General features: G+C 58.9%; 7 protein-coding genes across 7 annotated transcripts; 3 read left to right on the top strand and 4 right to left on the bottom strand.

The window, feature by feature from the left end:
• Window positions 1-83: 83 nt before the first annotated feature.
• bik5-0 (Bikaverin cluster transcription factor bik5) lies at window positions 84-2,631 on the bottom strand (the record flags this gene model as incomplete). Its single annotated transcript, XM_037324925.1, has 2 exons — window positions 84-1,586; window positions 1,642-2,631. 2 exons carry the CDS (start codon window positions 2,629-2,631, stop codon window positions 84-86), a joined length of 2,493 nt encoding a protein of 830 aa, XP_037177058.1.
• A 122-nt stretch (window positions 2,632-2,753) lies between these two features.
• CGCA056_v009677 (uncharacterized protein) lies at window positions 2,754-3,056 on the bottom strand (the record flags this gene model as incomplete). Its single annotated transcript, XM_037324924.1, has 2 exons — window positions 2,754-2,896; window positions 2,969-3,056. The coding sequence occupies 2 exons, from the start codon at window positions 3,054-3,056 to the stop codon at window positions 2,754-2,756; spliced, it is 231 nt and encodes a 76-aa protein (XP_037176842.1).
• Window positions 3,057-3,682: 626 nt separating this feature from the next.
• Window positions 3,683-4,384, top strand: p20 (putative N-acetyltransferase p20; the record flags this gene model as incomplete). Its single annotated transcript, XM_037324923.1, has 1 exon — window positions 3,683-4,384. The coding sequence occupies one exon, from the start codon at window positions 3,683-3,685 to the stop codon at window positions 4,382-4,384; it is 702 nt and encodes a 233-aa protein (XP_037177054.1).
• A 625-nt stretch (window positions 4,385-5,009) lies between these two features.
• Window positions 5,010-5,565, top strand: hypC-0 (Monooxygenase hypC; the record flags this gene model as incomplete). The annotated part of the gene is made up of 2 exons (XM_037324922.1): window positions 5,010-5,079; window positions 5,147-5,565. The coding sequence occupies 2 exons, from the start codon at window positions 5,010-5,012 to the stop codon at window positions 5,563-5,565; spliced, it is 489 nt and encodes a 162-aa protein (XP_037177055.1).
• Window positions 5,566-8,073: 2,508 nt separating this feature from the next.
• Window positions 8,074-10,118, top strand: CGCA056_v009674 (uncharacterized protein; the record flags this gene model as incomplete). Its single annotated transcript, XM_037324921.1, has 3 exons — window positions 8,074-8,259; window positions 8,355-8,442; window positions 8,503-10,118. The coding sequence occupies 3 exons, from the start codon at window positions 8,074-8,076 to the stop codon at window positions 10,116-10,118; spliced, it is 1,890 nt and encodes a 629-aa protein (XP_037177056.1).
• Window positions 10,119-10,400: 282 nt separating this feature from the next.
• On the bottom strand, window positions 10,401-11,303 carry CGCA056_v009673 (uncharacterized protein; the record flags this gene model as incomplete). The annotated part of the gene is made up of 1 exon (XM_037324920.1): window positions 10,401-11,303. The coding sequence occupies one exon, from the start codon at window positions 11,301-11,303 to the stop codon at window positions 10,401-10,403; it is 903 nt and encodes a 300-aa protein (XP_037177046.1).
• An 801-nt stretch (window positions 11,304-12,104) lies between these two features.
• Window positions 12,105-13,856, bottom strand: FUS6-0 (Efflux pump FUS6; the record flags this gene model as incomplete). Its single annotated transcript, XM_037324919.1, has 2 exons — window positions 12,105-12,823; window positions 12,884-13,856. 2 exons carry the CDS (start codon window positions 13,854-13,856, stop codon window positions 12,105-12,107), a joined length of 1,692 nt encoding a protein of 563 aa, XP_037177048.1.
• Between the last annotated feature and the right edge of the window lie 862 nt (window positions 13,857-14,718).

Here is a 14,718-nt window from a genome sequence, read left to right as displayed (position 1 = left end):
GAAAGTTGAACCTGGGATCTTGCTCCCTTTTCTAGAGACTGATAGGCGTAACACGTCATATCGTACATTCCCTCCGCAATCTATCAATCCCCAGGCGACCTTTCCGTATTCGCCTCGTCCACGAACTCGCTCCATGTACTCCAGTCCCAGGAAAAGTCTCCAGCGTCCATCTGCAATCCGAAATGGTTGATCAGATCCTGCGGATGGCTCCAGAGCGGCGTGTTACCGAACATGGCCATATCCTCCGGCGGCGGCGGCGGCGGCGGCACGGCTGGGTTGGGCGGTGGATCGACTATCATCGGCGCAAGAGGAATGCCGGCTCCAAGACCAACACCAACACCAATGGGTGCCAGGACCGGAGGCACTGCGCCTGATGGTGGCATCGGCGGCGGCGGTATTTGTTGACGTGGTTCAGCCCCAACCCCAACGTCAACGTCGACATCGCCATCCCCATCTTCTTCTTCGTCATCGACATCAGCATCGCCGTCGCCGTCGTCGTCTTCGTCCTCCTCTTCATCTTGCTTAGGCCCCGTGTGCGCAGCTGCTGCTGCAGTCGACGCAGCAGCCGGAGTCGTCGTTGTCGTCGAAGCAGCCCGCGCACTACCCCCACCACTTCCACCAACCTTCAAATCACCCATCAGAGCCTCCGCCCTCGCCGCCCGCGCCTTCCTCAACAACTTCTTCAGCGGCTTCCACAACGTCCCCCGCCGCGTGTCCGCGATCCGCGCCCCCATCTCCGAGAAGTTCCTGTCGACCACCTTCCACGCCCGCTGCACCAGCTCTCCCCTCGTCTGCACACACAGCTCCGCCAGCGCGACCGCCAGCGGGTGCCACTGCACATAACTATCAATCCACCAACCGAACCGCTCGCGGTACGTGCTCGTGCTGAACTCGACCAGCTCGATCGTGTTCACCGCCGTCCGCAGCATCGTCTCCCGCGCCACGCGCGGTTTCGCCGCCGCTACCGCCGCCCGCGGCGTGAACGGGTACTGCGCCGACAGCCACATCTTGAGGATGATGATGCGCACCGTCACCGCCGCGTGGTTCGCCGGCAGGTGCGTCGCGTCCTTCTCGCCGCCGCTCCCGTCTTCCACGGACGCCGACTTCTGCGGCGCCGTCCCGAAGAGCGCCTCCAGCCGCTGCGCGTGCGCCATGATCTCGTCCTCCGAGGTCGTCGGTTCGGGCGTCCCGTCGTTGTCGAGCGCGAGCTGCGGGTGCCGCGGCCGGAGGTTGCCGAAGATGCCTGAGCTCATGGACGTGCAGAGGCAGAACGTCATCTCCGTCGGGCCCGTCCGGTCCTCGAGCGGCGTCGTCGTGGACGGGCCGAAGTCGTCGTCGTTGAGGTTGTACGGGAGCCGCGTGTTGTACGACTGCCGCGGGATGGCGGCGTCCGTGCCGCGGTCCTCGGCGGCGCGGATGTCGAGGACCACAATCATCCACCACAGCCGGCGGCGCATCTCGGCCTCGAATGGCGGGATGGGAGGGGAGACGCCGTCGCGGTGGAGATGGAGGGCTTGTGCGAGGCGGACTACGAGGGGGATCAGGGCCCATGACGCCCTGCTTGCGTTGTGGGTGCGGAGAAAGCACTGCTTGCGCGTTAGTAACCCCGAATTGTGTCAAGAAAGGTGAGTTGAAACTTACAACGTAGTTTGTGAGGGCTTGGAGGGTCTTGATCTCGGTGCTGTTGAGATAATCCGCCTTGATCAGCGCCCTCTCCACGCCCTCCCTGTAACGCTGAGCAAGGACGCTCCTCTCCTCGCCCAGGTTCTTCACGCATGCCTGGTTTGACAAACTCGTGATGGCCCCAAAGTACATGGAAAAGAACAGCGCTTCCGTGGCATCGTCGATCCGTTTGTTTGGTGCGTTAGCAAACGCCTCCATCTCAGCACACGTCGTCGGCCGGTGCAGCACTTTGAACGCCGGGTCCACGTTCTCAAAGAAGATCCTGCACATGTACAGAATCTGCTCGCGCGGCGGGTGCTTCATCTCCTCTCCGCCGGGGGACGCCACGGTGCTGCTCAGAATCAACCCCGACAACGCCGGCGGCGTCAGGCCCTTGTTCGCAGAGCTCTCCGGGGTCGTCATCGGCGCCTCGTCCTCAGACGACTCGTCCCCGTCGGAGGGCTGGTCCAGCGCCTGCCTCATGCCCTCGACCTCCTGGCACAGGTTGTCCCAGAACTCGGCGCTCATCAGGTTCGCCGGCGGCGCGGGATGGTCCCACCCCGGGGCGGCAGGCGACGCCTCATCCGACTCACCGCCTCCGCCCCCGGCTCCCGCTGAACTGCTGCTCCGCCCGCGGCCGGCTTGCACCTGCGCCGCGGCCGCGGCCGCCGCCACGGCGGCATCCTTGGCGGCGGCGTCGAGGTTGCCCGAGTCGACCTTGGAAACGATGCTCTCGAGGCGGGTGATGCGGTTGAGCAGCTCGCTCTGGCGGCCCTGGCGCGGCTTCCGGTTGCGCTTGCGCGAGGGGAAGACGCAGTCCAGGTCGGAGCGCTCGCACTGCGTGCACCGGGGCTGGACCTTGTCGCACTTGATCTTGCGGTGGCGGCAGTTTGCGCAGCTTAGGGGTTGTTTGCCGCTCGGTTCCTGCTGGTGCTGGCGCGAGGCCGCGCCTGATGCCGGCGGTGTCATTGTTCGTGGGAGTGTGTGCTGTATTGTGTGTAATTTGATGCGAAATGTGTGATAATGTGAGTGAGATGTGTGTGTAATCTCACATGGGAAGTCGAGTGCTGACGTATGTGATGTGTCGCTCGCTAGTCAGGATAGGTCAAGTTCAGGTCGTGGTGAGTGGGTGAGATGGGTGCAGGTGAGCCCAGCTGATGTCGGCCCAAGGCATTGAGGATGGCGAGACTGGGTACGAAACACGCCGAGCTGTCGAGAAGAGGTTGAACAACTGCTGCGGACATATATCAGTCCTGTTTTTGCTGATGAAGAAGGAGAAGACAAAAGTCTTGTCGTCGTTGTCTTTTTTTTGCTTGGCGGTGCTGAGAAGGGGGGAGGGAGGACGTGGAAACGACGGGCTGTTGTGCCTGAAAGAATGGGGTTTCGATCTGCATTCAGCAACGACAAAATTCCTTACACTAAAAAGGCACGGCCGTGATCCCCACTTTGGGGCCGGTCGGGGAAAGCTTAAAGGTTCTTTACTCGGGGGCCGGGGGGGTCCAAACCCTGCCCAAGGATGTCTTGCCAAGGGCCGTATTTTGTCGCGTTGCTGGTCCCCGGGGATGCAGTTGGTTTGTGTGAGTGTGTGTCCCAGGAAGGATGCCGGCCGGGTTGTTGGTGAGCAGAGAGCTGAGCCTCCGGGACGGGGGAAATAGGGAAGGTCAATCAGTCAATGACAGGAGGGGGAGAGATGGTCGTCAGCACCAGCGGTCCTAGTCATACTGCGGAGCTTGACACCCCCGTTTCATGCGCTAGTGTAAAGCGCGATAAAGCCGAAGCCCTCGTCGCTTTGCTTCTCCTGTAAAGGAAACTGGCCGACGGTATGAGTCAATCTCGATTTTACGATATAATCTGTACTTTAAATACAAAAAAAGGGAGTTTCGAAGAGAGTTCAGCCAAGCCTGGATTCGCATGCTTTTGAAGTCAGGTCACATGGCCTGGAAATAGACGCGCTACCAAGGCATCAGAGAAATCACATCGACGCCAAGACTATATACATATATAAAAAACGCCAGTCATCATGGATATCAGCCCAGAACCGCTAGACTTCAAAACGGTCACGACGACCCTGCCAACGCGGCCCCTGCCGCCACACGCCTTACGACAGCCCGTCGTCACCGAGCGGCTCATCCTGAGGCCCGTCTCCGCGGACGACCTGCAGGCCCTGCACACGCTGCGGACACAGCCCGAGGTGATGAGGTTCTCGGCGGTCGGGCGCGTGGACGCGGACCTGGACGAGACGCGGGCGCGGCTGGCGCAGAACCTGCCGCCCCACGACGCCGACAACTACGACGTCTCCATCTGCCTGCGGGCGACGGGCCGGTGGATCGGCATCGGCGGCTGCAAGAAGCCCAGCGGCGGCGAGCTGGGCTGGCCCGAGATCGGGTACATGCTGCAGAAGGACTACTGGGGCAGCGGGTACGCGACCGAGTTCGTGCAGGCCTTCCTCGGCGCCTGGTGGTCTCTGCCCCGCTCCGAGTGCGAGATCGCGGTCGAGAGGGCCTCCGTGGAAGGCGAGAAGGCCGTCTCGAGGCGGGCGGGCGAGGTGGAGGGGGGCGTTGAGGAGATACTCACGGCTGTGACGGCGACGGATAACCCTGCCAGCCAGAAGATTCTCACGAAGTTGGGGTTTGAAAAGTTTAAGGTGTGGAAGGAGGTGGACGAAGAGAAGCAGACGGAGGTCGTCCTCGTTGGATACGGCATCAGGCGGCCCAGGCAATAGCCAAGACAACAGCCGGGGCGAGGCGATGCTTCTATGCTAATTATATGACGTTGAATGAGGCAGGCGGGGATGGACCGCCGTCTCAACTTGGGACGCAATCTCAACCTTTGGACAATGAGTTGTCCGAAATAACGCGCACCTGTGTCTTTCGTCATCGGCACAATCGACCCCGGGATTCAGACGACCGGCCGGTTACCGACTGCGAGGAATCCCGGGAGATGGTGGAAGCCAGATCACCGCGTGGTCAGGCCTCGAGAACCCCATTGGCAAGCAGGGGTCGTCCGGGCTGGCGGGCGGCAGCGGGACGGGAGGACACCACCACTGTGACCTCGGACATTTTTGCTCGTCCGTGATTCTCCCGATCGAGAGTCGGCGGCTGTAGGCGCCGTTGTGTCCACATAACGGCTTGGTATATAACGAATACGGGTATCGTCCCGAAACCTAGATAGATTCTTGAAGCAAATTATCCAAAAACGGTTTCTGTACGCCAAGACCATACCGTCGATTGTGTAGCAGCATCACGACAAGCGCAGTGAGACCAACTCGACTCAGACACTCGGCAATCAGTGACACACACGCGTACACGCACACACACGTGTAGCTACAGACAGCCCTCTAGATCAACATGTCGCAACTAGGCTTGACTAACAACATCGTCACTGCGACAGGCATCCTCGGATGCGCTTGGTGGGCAGGTAAGCTCTTCTCACGCCTCCGGGGGGTTTCGTCGTGTCATTCGCAGTCGCTAAACTCTTAGCACAGGTGCGGGGCAGTCGTTGTCCATCTTCAGCGTCGCCGCGGCTCTCGAGGCCAGCGCAGAGCCGATCGATGCACTGAAGCTGTGGCAAAACCTATTCTACCGCGGCATGTCCATAGGCCCAAAAGTCGCGGGCCTCGCCTTTCTGTCGCTGGCGTACTCGGCCTACGACCGCTACCGGCACGGCCTCGCGTGGAAGCCATTCGTCGTTGCCGGGGCACTCGGTCTTGGAATCGTGCCGTACACGTTCGCCTTCATGGGGCCGACCAACGAGAGACTCCTGGCGGGTGCGCAGGGCGTGGTGGCGCTGGGATGGTCCGAGACCAGAGAGCTGCTCGTGAGGTGGCAGACGCTCAACATTGTCAGGAGCTTCTTCTCAATTGCCGGTGCCGCCGTTGGGCTCTGGTATACGGCCTTCCCTTGAGGAAGGGTTGAGAGCATGGGATTCTCGCAGAATATCGATCGTCGTGTATAGACAGGGGTTGGAGACTTTGGGACGGAGCAGATTCATGTAAGATATAGATAGTTCTGGAAAAGGTGCCAAACAGGCGGTTTGGTTTGTTGGTGGGCGGCGGCCCATGCATTTTCAGGGTGGTCATCTTGGTGTGGTTTCAAAGTACCATAGAGTTGAATCTTGGTAGGGTCAGTACATACATAGATAGCAACAGGCGCAATGCACAGCACCGGGACCTTGCAAGCCTCGTTCGTAAGTCTGGTTGTGACGGGTTCCTGCTCACCTGCTCACCGCTAGATTCGGGAGTCCCAAAACCTTGGCTGCGACTACATCATACACGCATGGCGCAACGCAACGATTGAGACGAGACGGGATCGCGGGGTGGTACTGGCAGGTTGTATGTCACGACAGTCAAGGCGCCGTACCGCGGAGCAGCATCCGGTTGCCAGGTGCAATGCAGTGCCGTGCGATCTGTGCTGAAGCGGTTGGTGGTGCAAAGACATGGTGACGCTGTCTTGGGTTGAGTGTGTTGGGGCACACTTCGTGGTCGGTATCCGTAGTGGCTGGACCGGTTCTTTCGGCCGCGTGGTGAAGGGCGGATGGGATGGCGGGGACAGAGTTCATTCAGAGTTGGCAACGGGATGGGCAGAGTTTACCGGTCGCCCAGCTCTGGGGATGTGGCTGGCGGCGTGTGCTGTTGGCGGCCGTGGGCCGTGGGAGGCACATCTTTGGCGGTTTGTGAGTCCGGCGGCGGCTGAGCGGGTGCCAGCCCCCGCAACAAGGCACATCGCGGCAGGCCGTCTCCAGATGGACTCCAGCGAAGAGGGCTCACCTGGGCAGACTTCCAGGCTGGATCCCGGGGGCCCGGCTGGGCTGGGCATCCATCGTCTTCGACGGGCATCGCTGGTCCGCCAAAGTTGCACTTGGCGAGATACCTTAGTATGGGCCATGGCCCATTAGCTGCCTTGAATTTGCCTTGCCCTATCTCGTGTCGAAGTCATGTTTAACGAGGAACTCGTCAACACCAATTCCGTGTGGATGCCCACCGTTCCAACCCAACGTGAATGAAGGCGCCGGGGAGCCCGAGTCGTTTGCAGCGTGTGAGATGGGGGCCGTACGGCAGTGTGATTCGAGAATGCACATGAACCGGTGGAAGTCAGACGAATGGAAGCTGGAGGTGGTAAAGCGGAGGAGGCAAAGCGGAGGAGGCCTAAAGACGTTGAGTGAGGGTCGAGAATAAGCAGTAAGGTAGGTACACCCAAAAGTGAAAGGTACCGTGCCCCAAGTGGAAGGCAGAGCGCAGCGCATCGCATCGCATCGCATCTCAGCGGCCGGATATCTGATGACCCCCATTCATTTTTTCTCTGTGTCGAGGTCCACGACCAGGGAAGAAGAGAAGGGAAGGGAAGCTGTGCCATGCCAGGGTGCACGTGTCAGCCCAACAGCCAAACGTTTTCCCTGTTTGATCGCTATTCTTACCTGCCGCTGCCCTGTCCAGCCTGACTGCCTGCTGCTGCCCTACCCATGTCCCATGTCCCATGTCCCTTGTACTGCGGTACCCATGTTCAGCCCCTCCGTTGTCTGCGTCTGTTCTTGGTCTCCCGTCTCTGCCTGACGATGTGCTGCTCTGACCGAGGGTTCCTTCCAGTGCAGGTCCATGGTCCATACCCAAGGTGCTACGTAGCTTGCGACTTGACCCCTCCAACCTCCATCCACGCGTGCTCAACCGTCCCGTCTTCACCCTCACCACTACTGCGGTAAACCCAAGTTAAAGCTGCAGGTGCAGGTACCCTGTCCACCTGGAGTTGCAGTCCGAGTACTTTAGTTACATCATCAGCTCTCACCCGCGCGCCGCCCAGCTCAAATCAACCAAAACAGCCCTCCTCCCTCGAGTCGTCCGCCGTCGCTTCGCTCTCACACCCTCCGGACTGGAATCATCCATCGCATCCACACACACGCACAAATACGCACTCCCACGCGCGCCAACGTCTTTCGTCTCTCTTCGCGCATGCGCATATTGCCGGCTGCGTGCGCCTATCACAACAGAGCCTACTTGACTCACCGTTGCAGCTGCTTGGCCTCAGCCTGCTTCTGCCTGCCATACCATACCTTACCTTGCCTACATTACATCTCCGTCTCGTATGACGATGTTATGGCGGCCCGCATCCCAGGCACAGTCCGTCTAGCTCTCGGTTATTAGTACATGTTGATACCCTCCGACTCCCTTCGCAGTCGACACTAGTCTCCCCTCCCCTCCATATATCCAGCAGCTTGCTTTGACAAGACGCATACTACAACGCCACGCTGCTCGCTTGAAGTCGCCCGCCGCGTCAAACGCTCTTATTGCCGACTCAAGATCGACCAGCACAAGCCACAGCCGTTATATCTACCCAACCCAGCCCATCCGATCTCCATAGTTTCTTCCCCGGGACCTTCCTGCCCGCAAAGGCACACTGTTGATGTAGAGTTCGGCCCCGGATGGCGACGGCGACCCCAGAGCCAGACTCGAAAGAGTCTCCAAAGGCTCAACCTCAACCTCCACCCCAGCCACAACCACAACCTGCAGATTCAAAGCCTCCAAACTTTTATGGTTATTTGATCAACCAGGATAAGGCGCCAACCCCGATTCTAGACGCCCTCCTCCGCGCCATCGCGAACCACATTGTACGTCTGATCGTGTTCCCCATTTCCGCCCGCCCTTGCCTCCCCACCCCGCTTCGCAATTCCAGGCGACAACTGACATACCCCACCAACAAAAGATCGCAGAAATCGGCGACAAAAATGTTCAGGCCTTGACTCCTCAAAAGCTTGCCGCCTTCTACAAGGCGGTTGGCGGCAATTATGACGGTAGGCATATCCTTGGATCACCATGTGCAACCTTGCCATGCTGACGTGCCGTCATCGCAGCCCTTTTCATCGAAATGCCCTACCCCGCCATATCTTACATCTGGCAGGTCACTGGGTGCCAACACTCCCTTCAACCCTCCGAAAACGACTTCGATGCCCCTTCCGTACCGGCTCTGACAAAGCGCGGCTTTGTGCGATGGGAAATAATCGAAATCTTACTAGACCCGGAAGAGCATGTGCCCTTTATCCAAAACGCAGTCAAGAATTGGAATCTCAAGCATCCTGTGACGAATGAACCGTTTCCTAAAGATCTGCCCGACGACGCCTTTCCCGCCCAGCCAGACCCCGGGATCTCTGAGTGGCACAAGAAATGCGCCGAGAAGTTGAGGAAAGCTGCGACCCCCAATCCAGACTCGACCGCTCCGAAGCCCGCCGCCGCCGCCGCCGCCGCCGCCGCTGGTGCACCACCTTCAAACTGGCCGCCGGAAAGGGACGAGCCGAGGGTCAAGGCCGCCTACGTGCACGTTCGGAACCCCTATCCAAAGGCATCACCACCTCCGCGCGCCCCCCAGACGGAGTACTTTCCCCCGCCGACACGGCCAGTGGCCTACAGTCATGTACCGGGTCATGGCGGACGTTATCCCCCGTCCCGGCTGAACATTCCAGCAGCCCGATCTCCCGAGCAAGAACGGTACCGAGGTCAGAATCAGAATTCACCGGATGATCGCCGCCGCCGAAGCTTCTCCGACTATCCATCTCCCTCGGGTGATCCCATGTATGCTTCGGAGCATCTCCACCCAAATAGGCCACCCATGCAACCTCGAAGACATAGTCAACCTCGTCACTACTCGTCCTCCTCGACTTCCGATTCCGAGGAGCCAGGGAGCCCACGATCCAAGCGCAGGCCTCACACGCACCATTCCAACGAACCCCCACCTCCAGGCTTCCGGCGCATGCCTCCTCCCCCGCCATCGGTTCAAGTACCGTCAGGCGCTCGCCTGCATCGCTCGGAGCTACGGGCAGACGACCCTCGCCGTCGAAGCATCCCGATCGTCGAGAAAATCAGCGAGAAAGTGGCATCTATCCTCCCCAACGGCCGTTCACCGGATCGGCAGCGCAGCACTTCAGGTCGCCGGAGCGATCCACCCTCCCGTCGCAGCCGTGAGCATCTTCCCACGTCGAAGCTGAACCGCAGCTGGCCCGACATCGCTCCGGATGAGTCAGAAGAATCTGAATCTGAGGAAGAGGCGCGCCGGCGTCACCGGCGGCGTGAGGTGGAGGAGAGAGAGCGAGCAGAAAGGGAAAGGCAGCAAAGAGCCCGTGACAGAGAGCGCGGCAGGGACAAGGATCGAAGACGCGACAGGGAGAGAGACAGAGACTACGAACATCGAGAGCGCGACAGAGGAGAGCGGGTAGTAGACTGGGAGAGGGACGAGGACAGGGAAGCTCGCCGGCGGCGGGAGCGACTGCACCCTGTGCGTCCGGAGGCTCAGCGCCGCACCAGCAGCCACGCCGACATAGATCGCATGCGTGAGCGAGGCGAGCCTCCCTGGGAACCTCGGGACCGTGAGTTCAGAGATGATAGAAAGAGGTACAAGGAACCGCGCGGAGCCAGTCCCACGATTTCTGGCGTTGGCGGGCGTCAATATCCCAGTACCAAGCAGGCATGGGATTGATTTGGACCATGGGCATCGATTTGAGCGGGCAATCTTGAGCGATTTTGGTGGATTTGGGCTCGGGTGGACATATAAAGGGATATCATGATGATCAATCTTCACGCTTCAATCTTTGTATAACATGCTTATCTCACCTTGCGGACCGAGAGTCAGATGAGTGCACATAGGGTAATGAGACACGAACATTCTGCTGGAATATCTCTCATTCGTTAATGCATTTCTATCTCAAAATGAAGCCAATCGATGCTATGCTCTGCCAATACAACCAACGTTCCTGCCATCCTACCATTCTCCCTCGAAGCCGTCTCCTTGCTCGTCCTCTTCATCGTCGGACATGAGATCCTCACTTGGGAAGCAAGAAACCATGATGGTGTCAACGGGACCATCTTTGCCAGGGCACAAGCCATGTTGTTGAGAAGTGCCCCCGTATTCAGAAGGCCCAGAACTCCGGACCTGGAGACACTGGAGCAAGTCGTCGAGGCCATCCCTAGAAAAGTCCTTGCTGCAGCCCGTGAGAGACTCGCTGTCGGCCAGCGACATGCGATCGTGTGCAGAGTACTCGACGCGCTCCGACTCGGTTTCGTACCTGAAGCGAGGCCTCCGCGGTTCTACCTCTTCGTCCGTGGTGTCAAGCTCAGAGTCCGGCTCCTTGGTCACGATCTCGTCCAGAGTGTCGTACTCGAATTCTTCGGCGTCGGCGATGGCTTCAAAGACGTCGCATAGATCTTGCTTGCATGTCCTGAATCCGTACGACGGTTCCGGGTCGGAGCTCCCTCCGTCGACGTCCATCTCCTCCGCCACAGCATGTCCCTCCCCCGGCTCCGTCTGGCGCCTCTTGCGCGGTCTGTTGTCCCCGCCGGTATCCTTGCGCTTGCCACCGCCGACTTCCTCGCTTCTCTCCCGCGGGCATCCGCGCTCGTTCGCCGCGGCGGCCATGGACTTGGCGATGGGGAGGTGGTACGCGTTGACCAAGCCCTGCGGCAGGCTCCTCGCCTCGGGACAGCCCTTCCGCAGACGCGTGATGCGGTGGTGGTAGGGGCACTGGCGCTCCACCTTATGGACGAGGGACGGGTGGAAGGGCCGGGCGAGGCAGCGTTGCGAGGTTGGGCCGGGGGCGCATTTGTTGCGGCGGTGGAAGAGTTGGCAGTTGCAGGTAGTGAAGTGGACGTAGATTCTTTGGCACATTTTTTGGTACGATGTGTTTTTGTCGTTTTTTTGCTTGGTATGCTAATGATGCCCGTTCTTTCGTGGTGCGTAGTGGTGAAGTTGGCGATGTTCTTTTTGGTGGTGTAGTCGGGTGGAGGGTATATTCAGACGAGTTGGGTGGCAATAGGGGGTGATAGTAGCGAGTTGGCTGACGTCGGTTGAAGAGTTTGACAAAAGAGCGTGAGATGGAAGGAGCGAGTGAGGTTGAGGTTGTCTTGAGGAAGGTGGTCTGGTGGTGAGTAGAGTCCCTCGGGTTGTTGTTGACTTTTTCCACTCGAGAACCGTTGGTGAAGCGGCAGGCTTTTTGGATAGGGGCGAGATAGACCTGCGAACGCCTGTCCACGCTTCCGAGAGAATAAGTGGACTTGAAAAGGTGATGATTGTTGACTGGGAGGATGTACCTGAGAAGCTGCAATTCACTCCAGAGTTTTCACCCAGCCGAGGGTTGTTGATTCATTTACTCTGCATTAATACCCTCAAGTCAAATGGGTTGTCTGCAGCAAGATTTTCCGTCCGAAATCTCTCCTTCTAGCAGTGACGAGTGCTAAAGAAAGAGACAACCTACAAACAAATCTGCCTCAGCGTTATTTCTTAAATCAATAGGACATTGCTCATGTATTCTCAGACATGGCCACACTCAAAACGATACTCTTGAAATGTCGAAAGATGGTATCAATATTTAAAACTAAAGAGTGGTGACGATGCGTTCTCCTCGAGAACAACTCCCAAATTCTATCGTTCTGTATGTCTAAACCTTTCTCGTCAACATCTCTGCCTATATCATGCGCCCCTTTCCACATCCCTGCGCCCTTGCAAATCCTCTCGACTGGTATCATCGCTGGTCACCAGCCCCTGCTCCGTCACATGCTCCTGGTCCAGGCTGTACCTCTTAATCGTCAGACTCAGCACCATGCAAAACCCAGAAAACGCAATCAGACTGATCCAGATCGCCCTCAGCGCGTCGCAGTACGCCTCCACCAGCTCGGCGCGCACCGCGTCCCGCGGCATCTGCTTGATGATCTCCACCACGATGGTCGCGTCGCGGGAGTACTCGTCCGCGAGGTGGGCCAGGTCCGGAACGGCCGCCAGCTTCTCCCGGAACGCGTTCTGAAAGATGACGCCGGAGACGGCCACGCCAAGGGACTGACCAAAGGTGCGCAGGAATGAGTAGAACGCCGCGGCCTGGCCGTTGAGTGCCGGCTCGCACGCCGCCTGGATCGATAGGGCCATGGCCGGGAAGAGCATGCCGGTGCCCAGCCCGATGGGGATGTTGAGCCAGATCCAGGCCGGCACGGTGGTCCCCGGCTTCATGAGGCACAGTAGTCCCGCGCCGAGGGTCGTGATAACCCAGCCTGACCAGATGGACCAGCGGTATCTCCCCGTGATGCCGGCGACGAGACCGACAGCCATGGCAGCGGGAGCGACGGTGAGGGTCTCGGGGAGGGCGGCGACGGCAGATACGACGAGTGAGTACGACTTGACGGCTTGGTAGTAGAGGACTGCGGAGCCATCAGCATTAAAGCAAGAAAGGGGTAAAAGCGCATAAGGAGATTTCTTACTGAGAAAGTAAAGAAGAGACCAGAGAATCATGCCGTGAAACACCGTCATGATGTAATTCGCAACCATGGTCCAGTTGTTGAAGATGCCTTTGTCAATCATAGGCTCCTTTGCGAACCTCAACTCCCAGATCCCAAACGCCACGAGGATGAAGACCCCCAGAACGAGGGGCAGAAGCGACCTGAAGGATTTCCACTCGTACATGACGCCGCCCGTCGATATCCCGAACAGAAAACTCGTCGAGCCCGCCGTGAAGAGGAAACTCCCCAGCCAGTCGAACCGGGCGAGCTTGCCCGCGATGTCGCCCGGGATCTTGGCCTGCTTCAGGAAGAAGAAGATCATGACGACGCCGACAGCGATGATGGGTAGGTTGATCCAGAAGATCCACGCCCACGTCACGTTCTGCGCGAAGCCGGCCCCGATCAGCGGGCCCGTGACCGTCCCGACGGACCAGACGGCCGAGAGCAGCGAGAACCACTGCCCGCGCACGGAGAGCGGCACGAGGTCCGTCACGATGACCTCGCACAGCGCGAGGATGCCGCCGCCACCGACGCCCTGGATCGTGCGGCCGACGATGACGACGCGGAAGCTCTTTGCGACGGCGCCGACCACCGAACCCGCGGCGAAGAAGAGGGCCGAGACGTAGACGAGGGGCTTGCGGCCGAAGATGCTGCTCAGCCCGGCGATGGTGGGCTGGAGCACGGTGCTCGCGAGGAGGAAGCTGGTGCCGGACCAGAAGGCCTCGAGGGCGGTGCCGCCGAGCTCGGCGCTCATTGTCGGGAGGGCAACGGAGAGGGTCGTGGCGTCGAAGGCGACGGCTAGGGCGACGGTGCAGAGGGCGCCGAAGGCGAGGAGGAACTCGCGCGAGGGCTTGAAGACGAGTTTGCCATCTTTGTCGAAGCGTGTTGTTCGTTTCTCTAGGACCACTGTCGGTGGTGGTGGTGGTGGTGGTATGTGTGGTTTTGAAGAAGCCATTTTGAAGGTTGTGGTAGTTTGGAGATGATTCGAGAAAAGTAATGTTGATGGATGGATAGACAAGAGGTCAAATTGCAGACTCGATGCTTTTGATGCTGATAAAGGGGTGCTGTTATTCAGAGACTATGGACCCGAGCCGTGAATAAGTGATCTAAGAGTCAATGCCTCTTAAATACAAAGCTGAGCACCCACGCTCGAAAGCTGTCAACGACTTCTCATCCTCTCCGCTCCACGTCAGGAGATTTCTCCATACAGCATCCACAGCCAACCCCTGTTGGTAAGCCATACATACACAATATGCTTGTCTGCGGCTCAACATATGGTCGACGCGCTGAGGGAGCTGCGAATGGCCTCATGGGCAGCCAAAAAGCGGACCACCTCTCGTAATCCCGACGCTAATCAATTACTCCGCCGTAAATATCGACTCGTCAGCATGCCCTGTTGCCTGGGAAAAGCTTGGTCCGCAGGGCTGTCGTGATGTACCAGTCGGTCGAGTTGAGGTGGGTTTCGCCCGACGGAGGGCACACCGGCGCAATACAGTGCAGGCCAGAGCGGCAAACACCGCGATCGTGAGTTGCATCCATTCCGACGGACAGGACGGGCGAAATGTTCTGCCGAAGGGTGCACTTCCGGGCTAGACCGTTGACGGCTCGGACATTTGTGGGTCCAAACCCGGCGGCGGACACCGCTAGCGCCGGTGAATTGGCCTGGTAGTCAGGCAGGTTTGCATGCAAGTACCAGGCCAAATGAACATTTCAAGCTAGCCTGATTGGGGGACCACATGTTCCATTGCAATTCAGATTCTTGGTCAATTGTGTTGGTCAAGTCTTTCCGATTTCTTTCCGATTGTGGCACTTGCCCG

This window comes from Colletotrichum aenigma (assembly GCF_013390185.1).
Source record: "Colletotrichum aenigma strain Cg56 chromosome Unknown KSG_Cg56_contig06, whole genome shotgun sequence".
NCBI lineage: Eukaryota > Fungi > Ascomycota > Sordariomycetes > Glomerellales > Glomerellaceae > Colletotrichum > Colletotrichum aenigma.
This window is presented reverse-complemented; position numbering and strand designations above follow the sequence as displayed.